This window comes from Pan troglodytes, chromosome 6, assembly GCF_028858775.2.
Source record: "Pan troglodytes isolate AG18354 chromosome 6, NHGRI_mPanTro3-v2.0_pri, whole genome shotgun sequence".
Lineage (NCBI taxonomy): Eukaryota > Metazoa > Chordata > Mammalia > Primates > Hominidae > Pan > Pan troglodytes.
Genome location: NC_072404.2, coordinates 118,329,516 through 118,345,994, shown reverse-complemented (window position 1 = coordinate 118,345,994; position 16,479 = coordinate 118,329,516). Strand labels below are relative to the sequence as shown.

Below are 16,479 nucleotides of genomic sequence, written 5' to 3'. Positions count from 1 at the left end.
TAGAATGCATCTCTCCAAGGGCCAGGTAAGCCCTAGCATCTCCAGCTTTTATGACCTAGACATGTCTCCAAGGTCCTGGGACCCATTTCTTCTTGAAATGTAAATTAGGGATCTTCCTGACACCTTGGAATCTTGACTAATCCAGGCTGTGACCATTTGACTTTCTTGGGGAGGTAAGAGAAGTTTTATTATTCTTTTGGATCAGAGCAATTAACTGTTTGTCAGACAAATAACTATTTGTCTACGAATAACTACAGATCTAATTTCAATAGTAGGTGGAAAGTAAAATGTTTGTAAAGTAAGTGAAGGGTAAAATTACCTATCTTTATATCATGTAGATTTCCATGCCTCTGGAGGCTAGTGCTTTTTACAGGAGCACTGAGAAATCGAAGACTTATTTCCTTGCATTGATCTATCAAGTATTGAGATCGTTTTGATATTATCTTTCATTATGATTGTGGATTTGTCAGATTCTCCTTGTCACTTTGTGGCTTTGTTATTAGATGCTTGCATAGTTAGGATTGCTATAATCTCTAGTGAATTGCTACCTTTAATTATTATGTAGTCACCCTCTTTGTGAGATAAACTTTAAAAATCCAACTAAAATACAATACAAAACTGAAGGATTCTTGTATCAGTTCAAACCCCGAGAGCGTGCCAACAGACAACACGAGGCAGTGTGGAGCAACACGCTTTTTTAATGAGTGCCTGGGTGCAGGCAGGCTGAGGCCTAAAATGGCGTCAGCACCAAATGAGTAGGGGGCAGGGGTTTTATAGTCTCCTGTAAACAGGAAGTGTCCCAGTCTGATGTAACTGCTATGTGGTACCTGGATGGCCTCTTTCTCAATCTTCAGGGGTACGTGTCTCCCAGTCAGAGTAGGTGTCTTCTGGCCGGCTCTCTTCCTGCTTCTGCTATCTTGCTGACTCACACTGCTGGCACAAGTGGCCTTGTGCCTTGGGACTGGGCCTGAGAAGGGAGGAGTTATTCATTCCTTCAAGTTTTCAGGCCCTGGGGAGAATCCTTCATTCCTTTCTATTTGGTTATAGAAAAAAGGGAAAAAGGGTGACTTTCTCAATAACTACTTTAGGCATGACATAGGGGGTGGCGTGGGCACCTTGGAAAAAGAAAACCTTAATTTTTTTGGTATTCTTGAGAGACGGGTTGGTATCCATCTTGTCATTGTAGCAGGAGCATTGTCTGGATTGTCTGGCAATTAATTGTAGTTTCTTTTTCTTTTATTATTATACTTTAAGTTTTAGGGTACATGTGCACAACGTGCAGGTTAGTTACATATGTATACATGTGCCACATGTGCCATGTTGGTGTGCCGCACCCATTAACTCGTCATTTAACATTAGGTATATCTCCTAATGCTATCCGTCCCCTCTCCCCTCACCCCACAACAGGCCCCGGTGTGTGATGTTCCCCTTCCTGTGTCCACGTGTTCTCATTGTTCAATTCCCACCGATGAGTGAGAATATGCGGTGTTTGGTTTTTGTCCTTGCGATAGTTTGCTGAGAATGATGGTTTCCAGCTTCATCCATGTCCCTACAAAGGACATGAACTCATCATTTTTTATGGCTGCATAGTATTCCATGGTGCATATGTGCCACATTTTCTTAATCCAGTCTATCATTGTTGGACATTTGGCTTGGTTCCAAGTCTTTGCTATTGTGAATAGTGCCACAATAAACATAGTTAACTGTAGTTTCAACAAGAGTTTTAATGGCTTTTATTATCAGTGGGATAACACGGGAGAAAAAGGAGGAGCCCAATGATGAAGATTACTGTCCTTATCAGCATTTTAAATCCTTCTAAATTAGAGAACCATCCTCCTAGAAGGTTTGCCAGGTCCCATCCTTTCCAGGTTTGGACTGGTACATGGGCTACTTTTCTGATGTTTGAAGCGATTTCTAGAACTGCTTTTCCATTATTGTCTATGTTAAGACAACAATTGGAGACATTAAAGTTACCACAGACTCCACCTTCTTCTGCTAATAAGTAGTCTAGTGCTAGCCTGTTTTGATAAATTGCCACGCACATTTGTTTTTGTCGTTGTGCGAGCCATTTCCAGGACGGAGGCGGTTTGGTTAGTGATTATTTCTAGAACAGCCTGTAGCCTTAATTATTCTATTTAGCATATATATGGGAGTGCGATAACCCCATGAACCATCCTCCGCCCAAGTGGCAGGACCATAATATTCGATGATCCGTTGCAGGGGCCACTCGTCCTCTTGCCGTCTTTGGCTTCCTCCTACCTTTAAGGATCGTTTTTCTCTGTTTAAGTGATCATACACAGGGACTCCGTGGGTGTTGGGGTTTTCCCATGTAAAGGCAAAGAGGTTTTGGGAATCAGGGTGTAAAGGAATTGTGAAAAAAGCATCCTTTAGGTCTAGAACAGAAAAATGGGTGGTATTGGAGGGAATTGCAGAAAGTAAAGTATATGGGTTAGGAGCTACTGGACATACTGGGAATACAGCTTGGTTAATAACTGAGGTCCTGGACTAAGCGATAAGTTCCATCTGGTTTTTTAACAGGTAGAATTGGTGTGTTAAAAGGGGAGTATGTTGGGCGGAGTAGGTGACTGGCGAGGAGGTGAGAAATGATAGGGGTTAGGCCTGTGAGAGCTGCTTGGGGGATGGGATACTGCTTCTGTGATAGGAACTGGGTGGGCTCTTTAAGGGTAATGCGGACGGACGGGAGTGTGGTGTTTTGCGACTGAGGGTGTGGAATTACCCCAAACAAGGGGGCTAACTACAGATGGGGGATAAGGAAAGGTTGCATGTTTTAAGGTGGGAGGTTGGAGTAGAAGAAAGAAGCCCCAGAGGGGTCTGGGTTGATGCGTTGGGTATTATGGGGAACATGGAAGTGGAGAGCAGTGTGGAGTTTTGAAAGGATGCCTTGGAGCGGAGTTGGGCATGAGGGCAGGACTAAGAAAGAGTGAGTGAAGGAAAAGGTGTGCACGGAGCAGAAAAGTGGAGGTGGGGGCTCAGGGTTTGGAGGCTTGTTCATCAATTTCCACAATAGAGACTTGGGAGGACTGGGTGGGTCCTGAAAAATTAGGGAAAGCAGAATAGGTTGCCCTTGTATTAATTTTAAAAACATACTGGCCTACCTGCCACCATCAGGGTTACCCTTGGCTCAGATGAAGCGATGGTAGTTGCTGGGGTGTCTGTTCCAAGGCACTATCAGTCTTCAGTGGCAAGGCTGACGAGATCTGAGTAGGAGGGTTTGATTGGCTCAGGAAGGGATGGGGGTGGTCCTTGCAGGGGCCGCTCACAGTCCAACTTCCAGTGGGGTCCTCCGCAGAGGGGGCATGGCCTCGTGGGCTTACCTGGGTTTGGGCATTGTGTGGGCCAGTGGCCTTCATTGCCGCACTTGAAGCAGGCACCAGGTGGAGGTGGATTGCTAGGAGGCTTCTGTGTGGAGCTGTGGCCCCATGGCCTGCAGGGCCCCTGATGGAGGAGGCAAGCATTTGAAACCCTGCCTGTTTTTGCCTTTTACTTTCCTCATCACGATTGTTAAAGACTTTGAAGGCTAAATTAAGAAAGTCTCGTTGTGGGGTTTGAGGGCTGTTGTCAAGTTTTTGAAGCTGGCGCTGAATATTGGGGGTGGATTGGGAGATGAACTGAAGGTTTAAAATATCGGTTCCTTCTGGGCTGGCTAGGTCTAGGTTGGTATATTTTCTCATGGCTTCAGTTAAACGAGAGATAAAAAGGGCTGGGTTTTCGTTAGGACCTTGGGTGATTTCTGAAAGTTTTTCATAGTTTACCACTTTATGGGCAGCCTTTTTGAGTCCTGCAAGGAGGCACACAATCATGTGGTCTCGACAGCAGCGTCCAGAGGCCCCATCTTGATAATCCCAGTGGGGGTCCTGGTTGGGGACTGCCTTTGCACCAGTAGGCTGAGCAGGAGCTTGGTGATGAATTGTATCAGCATGTGCCTGAGTTAGGGTCCAGATACGGCCCCAGTCTTCTGGGGTGAGGGTGGAAGAGAGGATAATGTAGAGGTCATGCCAAGTTAGTTCATAAGACTGGGTGAGGTACTGAAACTCTCTAATGTAAGAGGTAGGGTCTTCTGGAAATGAACTGAGTCTTTTGTTAATTTGAGAGAGATCACTGAGGGAGAGGGGAACATAAACTTTAACAATGCCTCCAGTTCCTGCTACTTTCTGAAGGGGGCTCTCTAGCACAGGGGCTGAACTAAGGGTGGGGCATGGGCCAAAGATGGTGCCTGAGCGAGTATGGGTGGGAGAGAAGGAAGAACCTGGAAGCGGTTCCTGCTGAGGGTTTGAAGGGGGAAGGAGGGTTAAGTTGATAGGCAGTGGAGGATAGATAGGGGCGTAAGGTGGTGGGATGGGTTTACAGGCTTCAGGAAAGGGCAGTGAGGAAGGAGAATGAGTAATGAGTACAGACAATGCTAGAATTGTCCTGAGGAGAGGACAGTGTAGGAAAAGAAGTGGATACTGCTGATTGGGAAGATGGCGACTGGGAAGATGAAGGCTGAGAAGATAAAGAGGAGGCTTAGGGGGTTAAAGAAGACGGCTGAGAGGGAGAGGCAGGGGCTGGGAGGAATGGACAGCAGTCTGCTGGATCTAACGAGGAAAATATGTGGAGTTGGGAGGAGAAAGGTGATCTGGGTGGCGAGAATAAAGGAGGATTTGAACAGGTGAGCAAGAATTACAGAGGTCGGGTTGTGATCTGAGTGCAAACAGGGCTGGACATAAGGAGTTTTTCCCCATTTCTCCAGTCGTCAGCAATAATTGCTTAAATCAGTTAAAATTGTAAAGTCGAATGTTCTATTTGCGGGCCATTAGGACCCATTATTCAATTCATATTGTGGCCAGTCTGAATTGCAAAAAAAGACAAGGAGGATGGATGTCTTGCCTGAGGCCTAAGGTTTGCAGGTTTTTGTTTGTTTGTTTGTTTGTTTGTTTGTTTTACGGACTCTCACTCTGTCGCCCAGGCTGGAGTGCAGTGGTGTGATCTTGGCTCACTGCAAGCTCTGCCTCCCGGGTTCACACCATTCTCCTGCTTCAGCCTCCTGAGTAGCTTGGGACTACAGGTGCCTGCCACCATGCCCGGCTAATTTTTTGTATTTTTAGTAGAGCCAGGGTTTCACCGTGTTAGCCAGGATGGTCTTGACCTCCTGACCTGGTGATCCGGCCACCTCACCCTCGCAAAGTGCTAGGATTACAGGCATGAGCCACCGCACCTGGCCAGGTTTACAGGTTTTTTTATGAGGCAGCCTAGAGGGCTGTTTTTTGGAATTGAGGATGGGGAGTTTCCCATAACTGAGGGTAGGCTCGGGAAAACAGGGAAAAAGGAGACCATCCTGGATGGTGGAGGGAGACGATGAAAGGAGCGATCGTCACCGCTGCCTTTTTCGTTCCCGGAACGGGATCAAATGGCTTAGAGGCGTCCCCCTAAGACCAGATGATCAGCAAGTACCTGGCACACGTCGGAGCCTTCTTGGACCAATGTTGGATTTTCAGACTGGAGAAACCAAGAGAGGCTGTATGGATTTTTCCTTGTTAACCGGGCTCCCGGGAAACTTACCAGTAGGTGAGATCAGTGACTGATGTGCATGCACAGAGAAGCAACTGGAGGCTGAGGAGCTTCCTTTGTCCGGCTGCTGTGGCCTGCTTTCTGGGGCGGAGGGGTAGGTCCACGGGGGACGAAGACCGGAGCCCCTCCCGGGGTTTCGGCACCAGATGAAAGATTCTTGTATCCGTTCAAACTCTTGAGAGTGTGCCAACAGACAACACGAGGCAGTGTGGAGCAACCTGCTGTTTTAATGAGCGCCTGGGTGCAGGCAGGCTAAGGCCTAAAATGGCGTCAGCACCAAGTGAGTAGGGGGCAGGGTTTTATAGTCTTCTGTAAACAGGAATTGTCCCAGTCTGATGTAACTGCTATGTGGTACCCAGATGGCCTGTTTCTCGATCTTCAGGGGTACGTGTCTTCCGGCCAGGGTAGGTGTCTTCTGGCCGGCTCTCTTCCTGCTTCTGCTATCTTGCTGACTCACGCTGCTGGTACAAGTGGCCTTGTGCCTTGGGACTGGGCCTGAGAAGAGAGGAGTTACTCATTCCTTCAAGCTTTCGGGCGTTGGGGAGAATCTTTCAAAAACAAAATGAACACAAATGAAAGGAAGGCTGATAACCATCATTTTACTCGTTACTTCCGTAAGTCCAACATTTTAAAATTTCACATAGAAGTGAAATCATGGAGAATTTGTCTTTCCGTGCCTGAAAGTGTAGATTTTAAATGTTTTCTTCACACACAAAAATGATAATTATGTGAGGTGGTGATTTCTTAATTATTAACCTGATTTAATCATTCCACATTATAAACATACATCAAAACATCACATTTTAACCATAAATGCATTTTAATTATTATTTGTCAATTAAAAATAAAACTAAGAAAAGAAAATAGATAGCTATATTAATATTGGGGGAAAAACATTAAAGCAAAAAGCATTTTTAGGAATAAAAAATTTTTGTCTTCTAACCAATACATTTTGTTAAATTTATTATGATTATTGATATACTTGGGTTCATTTTTCTAATTTCATTTTATACTATTTATTATCTTTTTATTTATTATTTATTATCTTTTTATATGTTTTATTTTTCCCCTTTCCTGACTTTATTGAATTTTTAAAAAATAAAAACATTTAAAGTAATTTCAATAGCTTCTGGGATAGATGTGGTTTTTGGTTACATTGATGAATGGTATAGTGGTGAAGTCAGATTTTAGTGCACCCATTACCAAGTAGTGTACTATTTATTGAGTATTTAAATCTACCCCCTTTTTTCTACTTTCATGTTTTAGATGATATACATTCTATTTCTATGATTTTACTGGTTACTCTTAAATATTTGTAACATGTTGTAGAAGATAACCATTCTATTTCTACTATTTTACTGGTTACTCAAATATTTTTAATGTGTACATTTATTAATAAGGCCTAAAGTAAATTAATATTTATACTTTCTTCTTGAATAATAATTGAAATTTAGAACACTAACTCTTGATTACTCTCTCTGGTGTTAGAGTGTTATTATTATCTAGTGTTTTTGTTCCATCTTATTGTTCTACCCCCACGTTTGTCATCATGATACTGTTTTATAAAATTAATGGCTTTACCCATATACTTATTAGATTTTTTGCCCATTGTTATTATTTGCATTTCATGCCTTTCTTCTGATTTCAGTGTTCTTTAGAAGTTCCTTTGTGAAGGGTCCATTGGAAGCAAACTCTCAGTCTATGTGTCAAAGTGTCTTTAAATTTTTTTTTTTTTTGAGATGGACTCTCACTCTGTCTCCCAGGCTGGAATGCAGTGGCACGATCTTGGCTCACTGCAACCTCCGCCTCCCTGGTTCAAGCGATTTTCCTGCCTTAGCCTCCCAAGTAGCTGGGATTACAGGTGCATGCTACCACACCCAGCTAATTTTTGTATTTTTAGTAGAGATGGGGTTTTGCCATGTTGGCCAGGCTGGTCTTGAACTTCTGACTTCAGGTGATCCGCCCACCTTGGCTTTCCAAAGTGCTGGGATTACGGGCATGAGCCACTGTGCCTGGCCTTAAATTTTTTAGAGACAGAGTCTTGCTATGTTACCCAGGCTGGCCTTCAATTCTTGGGCTCAGGTAATCTTGCCTCAGCCTCTCAAGTAGCTGGGACTACAGGTGTACTACCATGCCTGGCAAAAAATGTCTTTTTTTTTTTTTTTTTTTTTTTGAGACGGAGTTTCGCTCTTATTGCCTAGGCTGGAGTGCAATGGCACGATCTCGGCTCACCGCCACCTCCGCCCAGGTTCAAGCGATTCTCCTGCCTCAGCCTCCCAAGTAGCTGGGATTACAGGCATGTGCCACCACGCCTGGCTAATTTTGTATTTTTAGTAGAGAGGGGGTTTCTTCATCTTGGTCAGGCTGGTCCCAAACTCCCAACCTTAGGTGATCTGCCTGCCTCAGCCTCCCAAAGTGCTGGGATTATAGATGTGAGCCACTGCACTCAGCCAAAAATGTCTTAATACTCATTTTTGAGTTGTAATTTACTTGCATATGGTATCTCAGATTGATAGTTTCTGCTGACTTCCACCTTATGTTGTTCTGTCTACATGACAGTCTTTTGTATGTAATCTGTGTCAAATTGCCTGAAAAATTTTCCTGTGCTTTGGCCTTTTGCAGTTTCACTTATAATGCCATTGATATATTTTCATTTTCCTGCTTGGAACTTCCTGTGCTTTTTGAATCTGAAAAGTGTTGCCTTTCATCAGTTCTAAAACATTTTAGTCTGTGGTATTTTTAAATTTTGCTTTGATTTTATTCTCTTTATTCCCTCCTGGAAATTCTGTAAAGATGTGTGTTGGACCTTTTCATGTTATGTAATGTGTCTCTTAGCATCCTTTATATTTTTCGTCTCTTTATTTCTCTACATTTTATCCTGTGTAATTTCTTCAGGTACATATTCATTTGTTGATTCTCTTCTTAGCTGAGTCGCATCTGCTATTTAACTCACCCACTGAGTTTTAAATTTCAATAACTATATTTTTAATTTTCATGATTTTATTTGGTTCTTTTACAGATCTTCCCAGTCCTGTTTTGACAACTTTGTCTCAAGAGTTTTATTTTTCTTTTTATGTCTTCATCACTTTAAAGGTTTCTTTTGAATCTTGTTGGACTTCCTTTTCCTCTTGTGTTTTGCAGTTTTTGATTGGGAGCTTGTTTTTGGAGGGCTTAATCCATGGGTATCCTGTAAGGCCTGGCTTGACTGTGTCTGTCTCTTTAGAGAGAATGATATTTATTTCTGCCAAATGTCCCAGAGTTATTACCAGTGGAACCTCTTTGCACATTAATATATCAAATCCATTTACAAAGGTAACAAATTCAAATTGGATCCCAGGCATGATAAAATTTAAATCCCAACACACATAATCGCTGGCCTTTGGTTACAAACTCTTTTTTTCTTTTCATTCATTTTTTTAAAAAAAATGAATTTATTATTATTTCTGTTTAACTCAAACCAAAAATGGTCAATATGGTTACAAATTCTTTGAGAGATTTTATTTTATTTTATTTTTTGAGACAGAGTCTTGCTCTGTTGCCCAGGCTGGAGTGCAGTCGCATGACAATGGCTTACTGCAGCCGCAGCCTCCCAGGCTCAAACAATTCTCCCGTCTCAGCCTCTAGAGTAGCTAGGACTATAGGTGTGCACCACCATACATGACTAATTTTTAAATTTTTAGTTGAAATGGGGTTTCACTATGTTGCCCAGGCTAGTCTTGAACTCCTGGGCTCAAGCAAGCCTCCCACCTCAGCCTCCTAAAGTGCTGGAATTATAGGTGTGAGCCACTGTGCCTGGCGAGAGATCTTTTTGATACCAGGCTAGATACCTTAGTTTTTCTTTTGCCAATATGGTTGATTTCTTTTCTTTTCTTTTCTTTTCTTTTCTTTTCTTTTCCCTCCCCTCCCCTCCCCTCCCCTCCCCTCTCCTCCCTTTCCTTTCTCTTCCCCTTTTTGGACAGAGTCTTGCTCTATTGCCCAGGCTGGAGTGCAGTGGTGCAATCTCAGCTCACTGCAACCTCCACCTCCTGGGTTCAAGCAGTTCTCCTGCCTCAGCCTCCCGAGTAGCTGGGATTACAGACGTGTGCAATAATTTTTGTATTTTTAGTAGAGACAGGGTTTCACCATGTTGGCCAGGCTGGTCTTGAACTCCTGACCTCAAGCAATCCACCTGCCTCGACCTTCCAAAGTGCTGGGATTACAGGCGTGATTTCTTTCTGTTTCATAATCCTGGATTTCTCTCTCTCTCTCTTTTCTTTTTTTTTTTCTGACTCAGTTTCAATTACAGTCACGCATTGCTTAATGATGGGGATACCTTTTGAGAAGTGTGTCATTAGGTGATTTTTGTCATTGTGTGAACATCATAGAGTGCTACACAAACCTAGATGGTATAATCCAGTACACACTTGGGTTGTATGGTATAGCCTATTACTCCTAGACTACAGGCCTGTACAGCATGTTACTGTACTAAATATTGTAGGTAATTGTAGCACAATGATAAGTATATATTTAAACATAGAAAATGTACAGTAAAAATATGGTAAAAAAATTAAAATTGGCACACCTATATAGGGCACTTATCAATGGAGGACTAGAAGTTGCTCTGAATGAGTCAGTGAGTGAGTGTTGAGTGAATGTGAAGGCCTAGGATATTACTGTACACAACTACAGATAGAGTACTACACTATAAACAGTGTACACTTAGGTTACACTAAATTTATTTAAAAATTAAGTAAATGTGCTATGATATTACAATGGCTATGATGTCACTAGACAATAGAAATTTTTCAGCTCCATTATAATCTTACGGTACTGCTGTCATACATGCATCCCATCATTGACTGAAATATCATTATGCAGAGCATGACTGTACCAGCTTTGTACAGGCCTGGTGACTTTCTTATGTCTCTGCATGGCCAGTAAAATCTGAACCCATTTTATTATGAAAAGCAGCAACCATCTTTATTGTTCCTCCCTCCCAAGCAACTATAGCATGAAGCACCTTATTATCAGTCTGGGTTTATAAGGATTGGGTCCTTGCATATTTGTTTTACTTTCTTGACAACTGAATTATGTTTTTAAAAAATGTTTCTTTTAGCATTTACTGATGTTTTGTACCAGCAGGATTTCCTGATTTTTTGGTCTACCACATTTCCAGAAGTAGAAGCCAAAATGTGTTTATTGCTCTTTCCCAGAAATCCTTTTTTTTTCTTCTCTGAGGAATCCTATATCTTTAGAAGGAATGTAGTTTAGTTCAGCAGACAGTATTGATTGCCTTCTATGTACCAATGACTATTTATGGAAATCATTAGTTTTCTAGCAGAATTCTATCTTCATTCAAAAAATAAAACAAATATGCTTATCTTTCTCACCATCCTTCTGCCACTATCAATTAAAAGGATTACATTATATAAAAGGAGTCAGCAGGTAAGTTCCAGTACTTTAGATAAAACTCCTATCTTCAGATAAAATTCTAGCACTTAAACTCTTGCTATTTGCAAAGTATGGATTACCTTATTATTACTAATGCGTGTGTGTGTGCACACACACAGACAAAAGGTAAATGGACAAGTTACATCAAAGTTCACATTTTTCAAAGTTGTGTATTTTTCTTTGTGTTTAGATTTTCTTCTACCTCAGTTTAAAAGATGTGATAATATGTGGTCAAGTTAATCATGCCTGGATGTTGATGACACAACTAAACTCACTGTGGAATGCTGTAAGTAGATACTAACTGAACTATGTCTTTACACTAGTTTTTAAAGGGGAATGGACTGCTGTGAAGCCAGCTGTTGTGGGGACACCTTCTTCCATGCTCTGTGGTCACCAGCAGCAAGTGAATTTGGTTTTCTTTTGTCCAGGCACAAGCCTGGGGGAAGAGATAAAAAAGATAATAATGCTATTTTAAGAGATACATCATTAGTATTTTTAAATGTAAATATAAATGAATATCATTTTTGGATTGAAACAAAGCTCCATTTTATTGGATAGTTTGTACTCCATTCTGGTTTTATTACAGTGTCCCTACTTCCTTTTCATGAGCATAGACTATATGTTAAGTCCATGACCATGGGAAAGATGTTTAGGGTGTGAGGTGTGCAATGGCCTTTTCATAACTCATAATTTTTGGAAGAGTTAATTCCACTAAAAAGAGAGGATTATGCTGGGCACAGTGGCTCATGCCTGTAATCCCAGCACTTTGGAAGGTCAAGGTGGGCGGATCACCTGAGGTCAGGAGTTTGAGACCAGCCTGGCCAACATGGTGAAACCCTGTCTCTACTAAAAATACAAAAATTAGCTAGGCATGGTGGCAGGTGCCTGTAATCCCAGTTACTCAGGAGGCTGAGTCAGGAGAATTGCTTGAGCCTGGGAGGTGGAGGTTGCAGTGAGCTGAGACCGTGCCACTGCACTCCAGCCTAGGCAACAGAGCAAGACTGTATCATTCAAAAAAAAAAAAAAAAAAGAGAGAGAGGATTGGCTGGGTGCAGTAGCTTACGCCTATAATCCAAGCACTCTGGGAGGCCGAGGCAGGCAGATCACAAGATCAAGAGATCAAGACCATCCTGGCCAACGCCATCTCTACTAAAAATACAAAAATTAGCTGGGCATGGTAGCGTGCGCCTGTAGTCCCAGCTACTCGGGAGGCTGAGGCAGGAGAATCGCTTGAACCCGGGAGGTGGAGGTTGCAATGAGCCAAGATCACACCACCGCACTCCAGCTTGGTGACAGAGTGAGACTCCATCTCAAAAAAACAAAACAAAACAAAACAGGATTACAAGGATGACCTTAGTGTACCTGGGTGATGGTATGCAAAATTGACAAGAGCAGAGGTTTTTGGAGTGGCCAGGGCTGATTGATAAATAATATTGCTAATATTGTCAGCTAAAAGTTTACATTTGTGAACATCCAATTTCCTGTGAACAGGCAATTTCTCATTGCCTTCTGAATAAAGTTATTGTTTGTGCTAAAAATGCTGATTATAATTGTGCCACATGTGACCACTCACAAATAAAAGCAGAAATAGGAGGATGGAGCAACATACAATTGTGGAAAGAGAAATTTGCTGAACATAAAGCAGTGTAACTTCCTACCCTGGCTTCGTTCCTCACTGCCATGTGCTTGTAATGCTGTTGGTCTTTATCTAGTGAGGTCTCTGGGCAGAAGTGTTGGCTTTTTCTAACTCCTGCCAGCTTCTGCAAGACATTTCATTATCTAAATATTGTATATATTCTTTCTCCTCCAGACCATTTGGATTCATTTTTTTCTTCTTTGTAGGTTTTCCAAAGGAAAAAGCAACATCCCCAAATATCTGTAACATAATTTAGAGATTTATTACTTTAAGCCAGTGGTTCTCAAAGTGTGGTCCTGGAACCAGTAGTATCAGCATCACCCAGTAGCTTGTTGGAAATGCAAATTCTTAGGCCCCATCCCAGACCTACTGAGTCAGAAACTCTTAGGGTAGTAAACAGTAATCTGTTTTAACAACCCACCTAGATGATTCTGATGCAGGCTAAAGTTCGAGAATCACCACATTAAACCAAAAATAAAATTAAGACAGGAACACCTAATTTGTTAGCTAAGATAGGTTTGGTAAGATGAAATCAGTTCTCTTCTTGCCATTGTTGCACAGAGTGAGAGTAGTGCAACCAAGAATGGGATGGTGTCCAGATGCGACGTAAAGATGTTGAGTTAACTTATGAAGCTAGAGCCCCGAAACCTTCTCAACTCCTTTTAATTTATTTGAGTTAAGTTTTAGAGCTTCTACAAAATGGCACCAGTCCCCCTATTCATAGGTCAGTCTGAGCACGTGATATCATCAGTCCTTCAATCATTAGCAATAAGGAGGGGTCGTGAAGTCAGCTATTGACTGGACTTTAGACAACAGGGAAAATGTTGCCACTGAACATTGGTTGATGGCATAAATGACCACGTTTGTTGATATTAAAGTATCTTACAAGAAACAGATAAGAGAAGTTGTTGGGGGACGTATGCTTATTTGCTTATTTTTTATTGTTGGCTGAGTCCTCTCCCCAATGTCTCTTTGGAATGAGAAACACAAACATGTTTCAGGTTAAAAAATAGTACTGTGGCAAAAATAGTACATAAGTGCCAGCCTAGGAGTTCATATTAGAAATTGCCAGAGTATATGTGTTTCTGCATGCATGCAGACACACTAAGAATGTCAAATATGATTTATGTGTTGTGTATTTTAGTCCTATTCCATGCTTTTTAAAATTTATGTACTCCATATTTTGTGTGCTTTGTCATGTATTTTTGAAGTAATAATAGTAGCTAATATTTATTGAATGCTTTCTTATATGCCAGATGCTACACTAAGTACTTTATTTGCATTTTCTCAGTTTGTCTCTGCAGCCTCCTGAGTTAGGCACTGTCATTTTTCCCATTTTACAGATGAAAAAAAACTAAGCCTTAGTTAAGTCATAGCCAACATGGTTAAATGGCTAGGATGGGATTCAAATTCTGATTTGTCTGACTACAAAGTGTGTGCTCTTAATTATCAACTATTTATAAGAGAATGCCAGGTCTGCCATTTGCCTTTCCCCTAACTAGCAGCATAGAATTTCTCCTCTTAAGGTTCTTTTACAATGATATAACTTTGAGCCCTGAGTCCCAACTCTCATAAAATGCTTGGCATTAACGAGTAATGTTCATGAAGGGTTCGGGTCCAGTAAGTCCTCTAGATACTGTGCATTTTGTCCCTGAATTGAATCAGCCAATCAGAGAGCAGCATACTTGGACTCTATTGCTTTAGATTTTCTCTTTCTGAGTTGTGCTTTTTTGCCCTGAATTCAGCTTTTGTCCAGTGGTCTGTTGTATGGAAGTCACTCAATTTATTTAATCTGTCTCCTATCGAAAGACATTTAGGTTGTTTCCTATCTTTCGTTAATAAAATCCTGTGGTGAATATCCTGTTTCTCAGTGTTGCATTGTATACATGTATGATTACAACGGCAGAATAAATTCTTAGAATTGTTAAGGCAAAGGTTGGATTACATTTATAATCACAAAAGTGGCCAGGCATGGTGGCTCATGGCTGTAATCCCAGCACTTTGGGAAGCTGAAGCAGGTGGATCATTTGAGGTCAGGAGTTTGAGACCAGCCTGGCCAAAATGGTGAAACCCCGTCTCTACTAAAAATACAAAAATTAGCCGGGCGTGGTGGCAGGTGCCTGTAATTCCAGCTACTTGGGAGGCTGAGGCAGGAGAATCACTTGAACCCAGGAGGCAGAGGTTGCAGTGAGCCAAGATCGTGCCACTGCACTGCAGCCTGGACAACGGAGAGAGACTCAGTCTGGAAAAAAAAAATATATATATATATACATATATATATAGTCACAAAATTGTGTGGAGTTATGGAGTACCTTTTGCCCCCAAATTTCCTTAGCTCTATCTATTTTTTTTTTTTTTGAGTTGGAGTTTTGCTGTGTCACCTAGGCTGGAGTGCAGTGGCACAATCTCAGCTCACTGCAACCTCCACCTCTCAGGTTCAGGCAATTCTCATGCCTCAGCCTCCCAAGTAGCTGGGTCTACAGGCGTGTGTCACCACGCCTGGCTAATTTTTGTATTTCTAGTAGAGACGGGGTTTTGCCATGTTGGCTAGGCTGGTCTTGAACTCGCAGCCTCAAGTGATCCACCCGCTTTGGCCTCCCAAGGTGCTGGGATTACAGGCATGAGCCACGGTGCCCGACCTCATTGTGGTTTCAATTTGCATTTATCTGATAATGATGTGGAGCATTTTCTCATCTGTTTCTTGGCCACTTGTATTTCTTCTTTTGAGAAGTGTCTGTTCATGTTCTTCGCCTATTTTTATGGGGTTGTTTTTGCTTGTTGATTTAAGTTTCCTATAGATTCTGGATATTAGGCCTTTGTTGGATGCATAGTTTGCAAATATCTCTCTCATTCTGTAGGTTGTCTGTCTTCTCTATTGATAGTTTCTTTTGCTGTACAGAAGCTCTTTAGTTTAATTAGGTCACATTTGTCTATTATTGTTTTTGCTGCAATTGTTTTTGGGGACTTTCTCATTTCTTAATGCATTTTGTTTATTCTTTTTAGATTGATTTTTCCTCAGTGAAAAATGTGATTCCAGATAAATATATAGTGTCTACTTTGCAAAGGTGGCGTTTAAATGTGCTGCGTTTGAATTTTCGTGGTTGTCTTCTCCGACCCAAAACTTTCAGATCTGTCAGTAAGTATGTTCATTACAACTATTTGTCTTGCTTTCCTGTATTACAATTAAACAAATATACAGAAAAGCATAGATTAAAAAGGAAACTTCAGTGACAGTTTTAGGTCATAAGGATACCAATTATAACCATTTAATAAGTGTATAATATAGTGCAGCTCTTACTGTATTGCATGCCCTGGGAGTTGGTTCTTTGTCTATTCTTTTTTTTTTTGAGATGGAGTCTCACTCTGTCTCCGAGGCTGGAGTGCAGTGGTGCGATCTTGGCTCACTGTAACCTCCGGCTCCTGGGTTCAAATGATTTTCGTGTCTCAGCCTGCCGAGTAGCTGGGACTACAGGCATGCGCCACCATGCCTGGCTAATTTTTTGGTATTTTTAGTAGAGACAGGGTTTCACCATGTTGGCCAGGCTGGTCTCAAACTCCTGACCTCAAGTGATCCACCCGCCTCGGCCTCCCAAAGTGCTGGGATTACAGGCATAAGCCACTGTGCCCAGCTGGTTCTTGGTCTATTCTTTTTATATATATATATATATATATATTTTTTTTTTTTATTATACTTTAAGTTTTAGGGTACATGTGCACAATGTGCAGGTTAGTTACATATGCATACATGTGCCATGCTGGTGCGCTGCACCGACTAACTCGTCATCTAGCATTAGGTATATCTCCTGATGCTATCCCTCCCCCCTCCCCCCACCCCACAACAGTCC

At 41.7% G+C, this 16,479-nt stretch overlaps 2 protein-coding genes across 27 annotated transcripts in view; one reads left to right on the top strand and one right to left on the bottom strand.

The window, feature by feature from the left end:
* The window catches only part of FBXL13 (F-box and leucine rich repeat protein 13), a 268,541-nt gene that overhangs the window by 95,464 nt on the left and 156,598 nt on the right, over positions 1–16,479 (top strand). For all 26 annotated transcript variants that reach the window (XR_010158650.1, XR_010158651.1, XM_063814976.1 and 23 more), the window contains 2 exons: positions 11,189–11,284; positions 15,638–15,770. Coding sequence is in view for 24 of the 26 variants with exons in the window: in XM_063814976.1 (XP_063671046.1) it covers positions 11,189–11,284; positions 15,638–15,770 (229 nt within the window). In the remaining 2 variants the exon portion in view is untranslated. The remainder of the gene's footprint in view (positions 1–11,188; positions 11,285–15,637; positions 15,771–16,479) is intronic.
* Positions 3,090–7,177, bottom strand: LOC134810500 (transcription factor NF-E4-like). The gene is given in 5 exon segments (XM_063815118.1): positions 3,090–3,456; positions 5,560–5,699; positions 5,701–5,805; positions 5,924–6,063; positions 7,150–7,177. Coding segments are annotated over 5 exon segments (738 nt in total). The 3' UTR covers positions 3,090–3,131.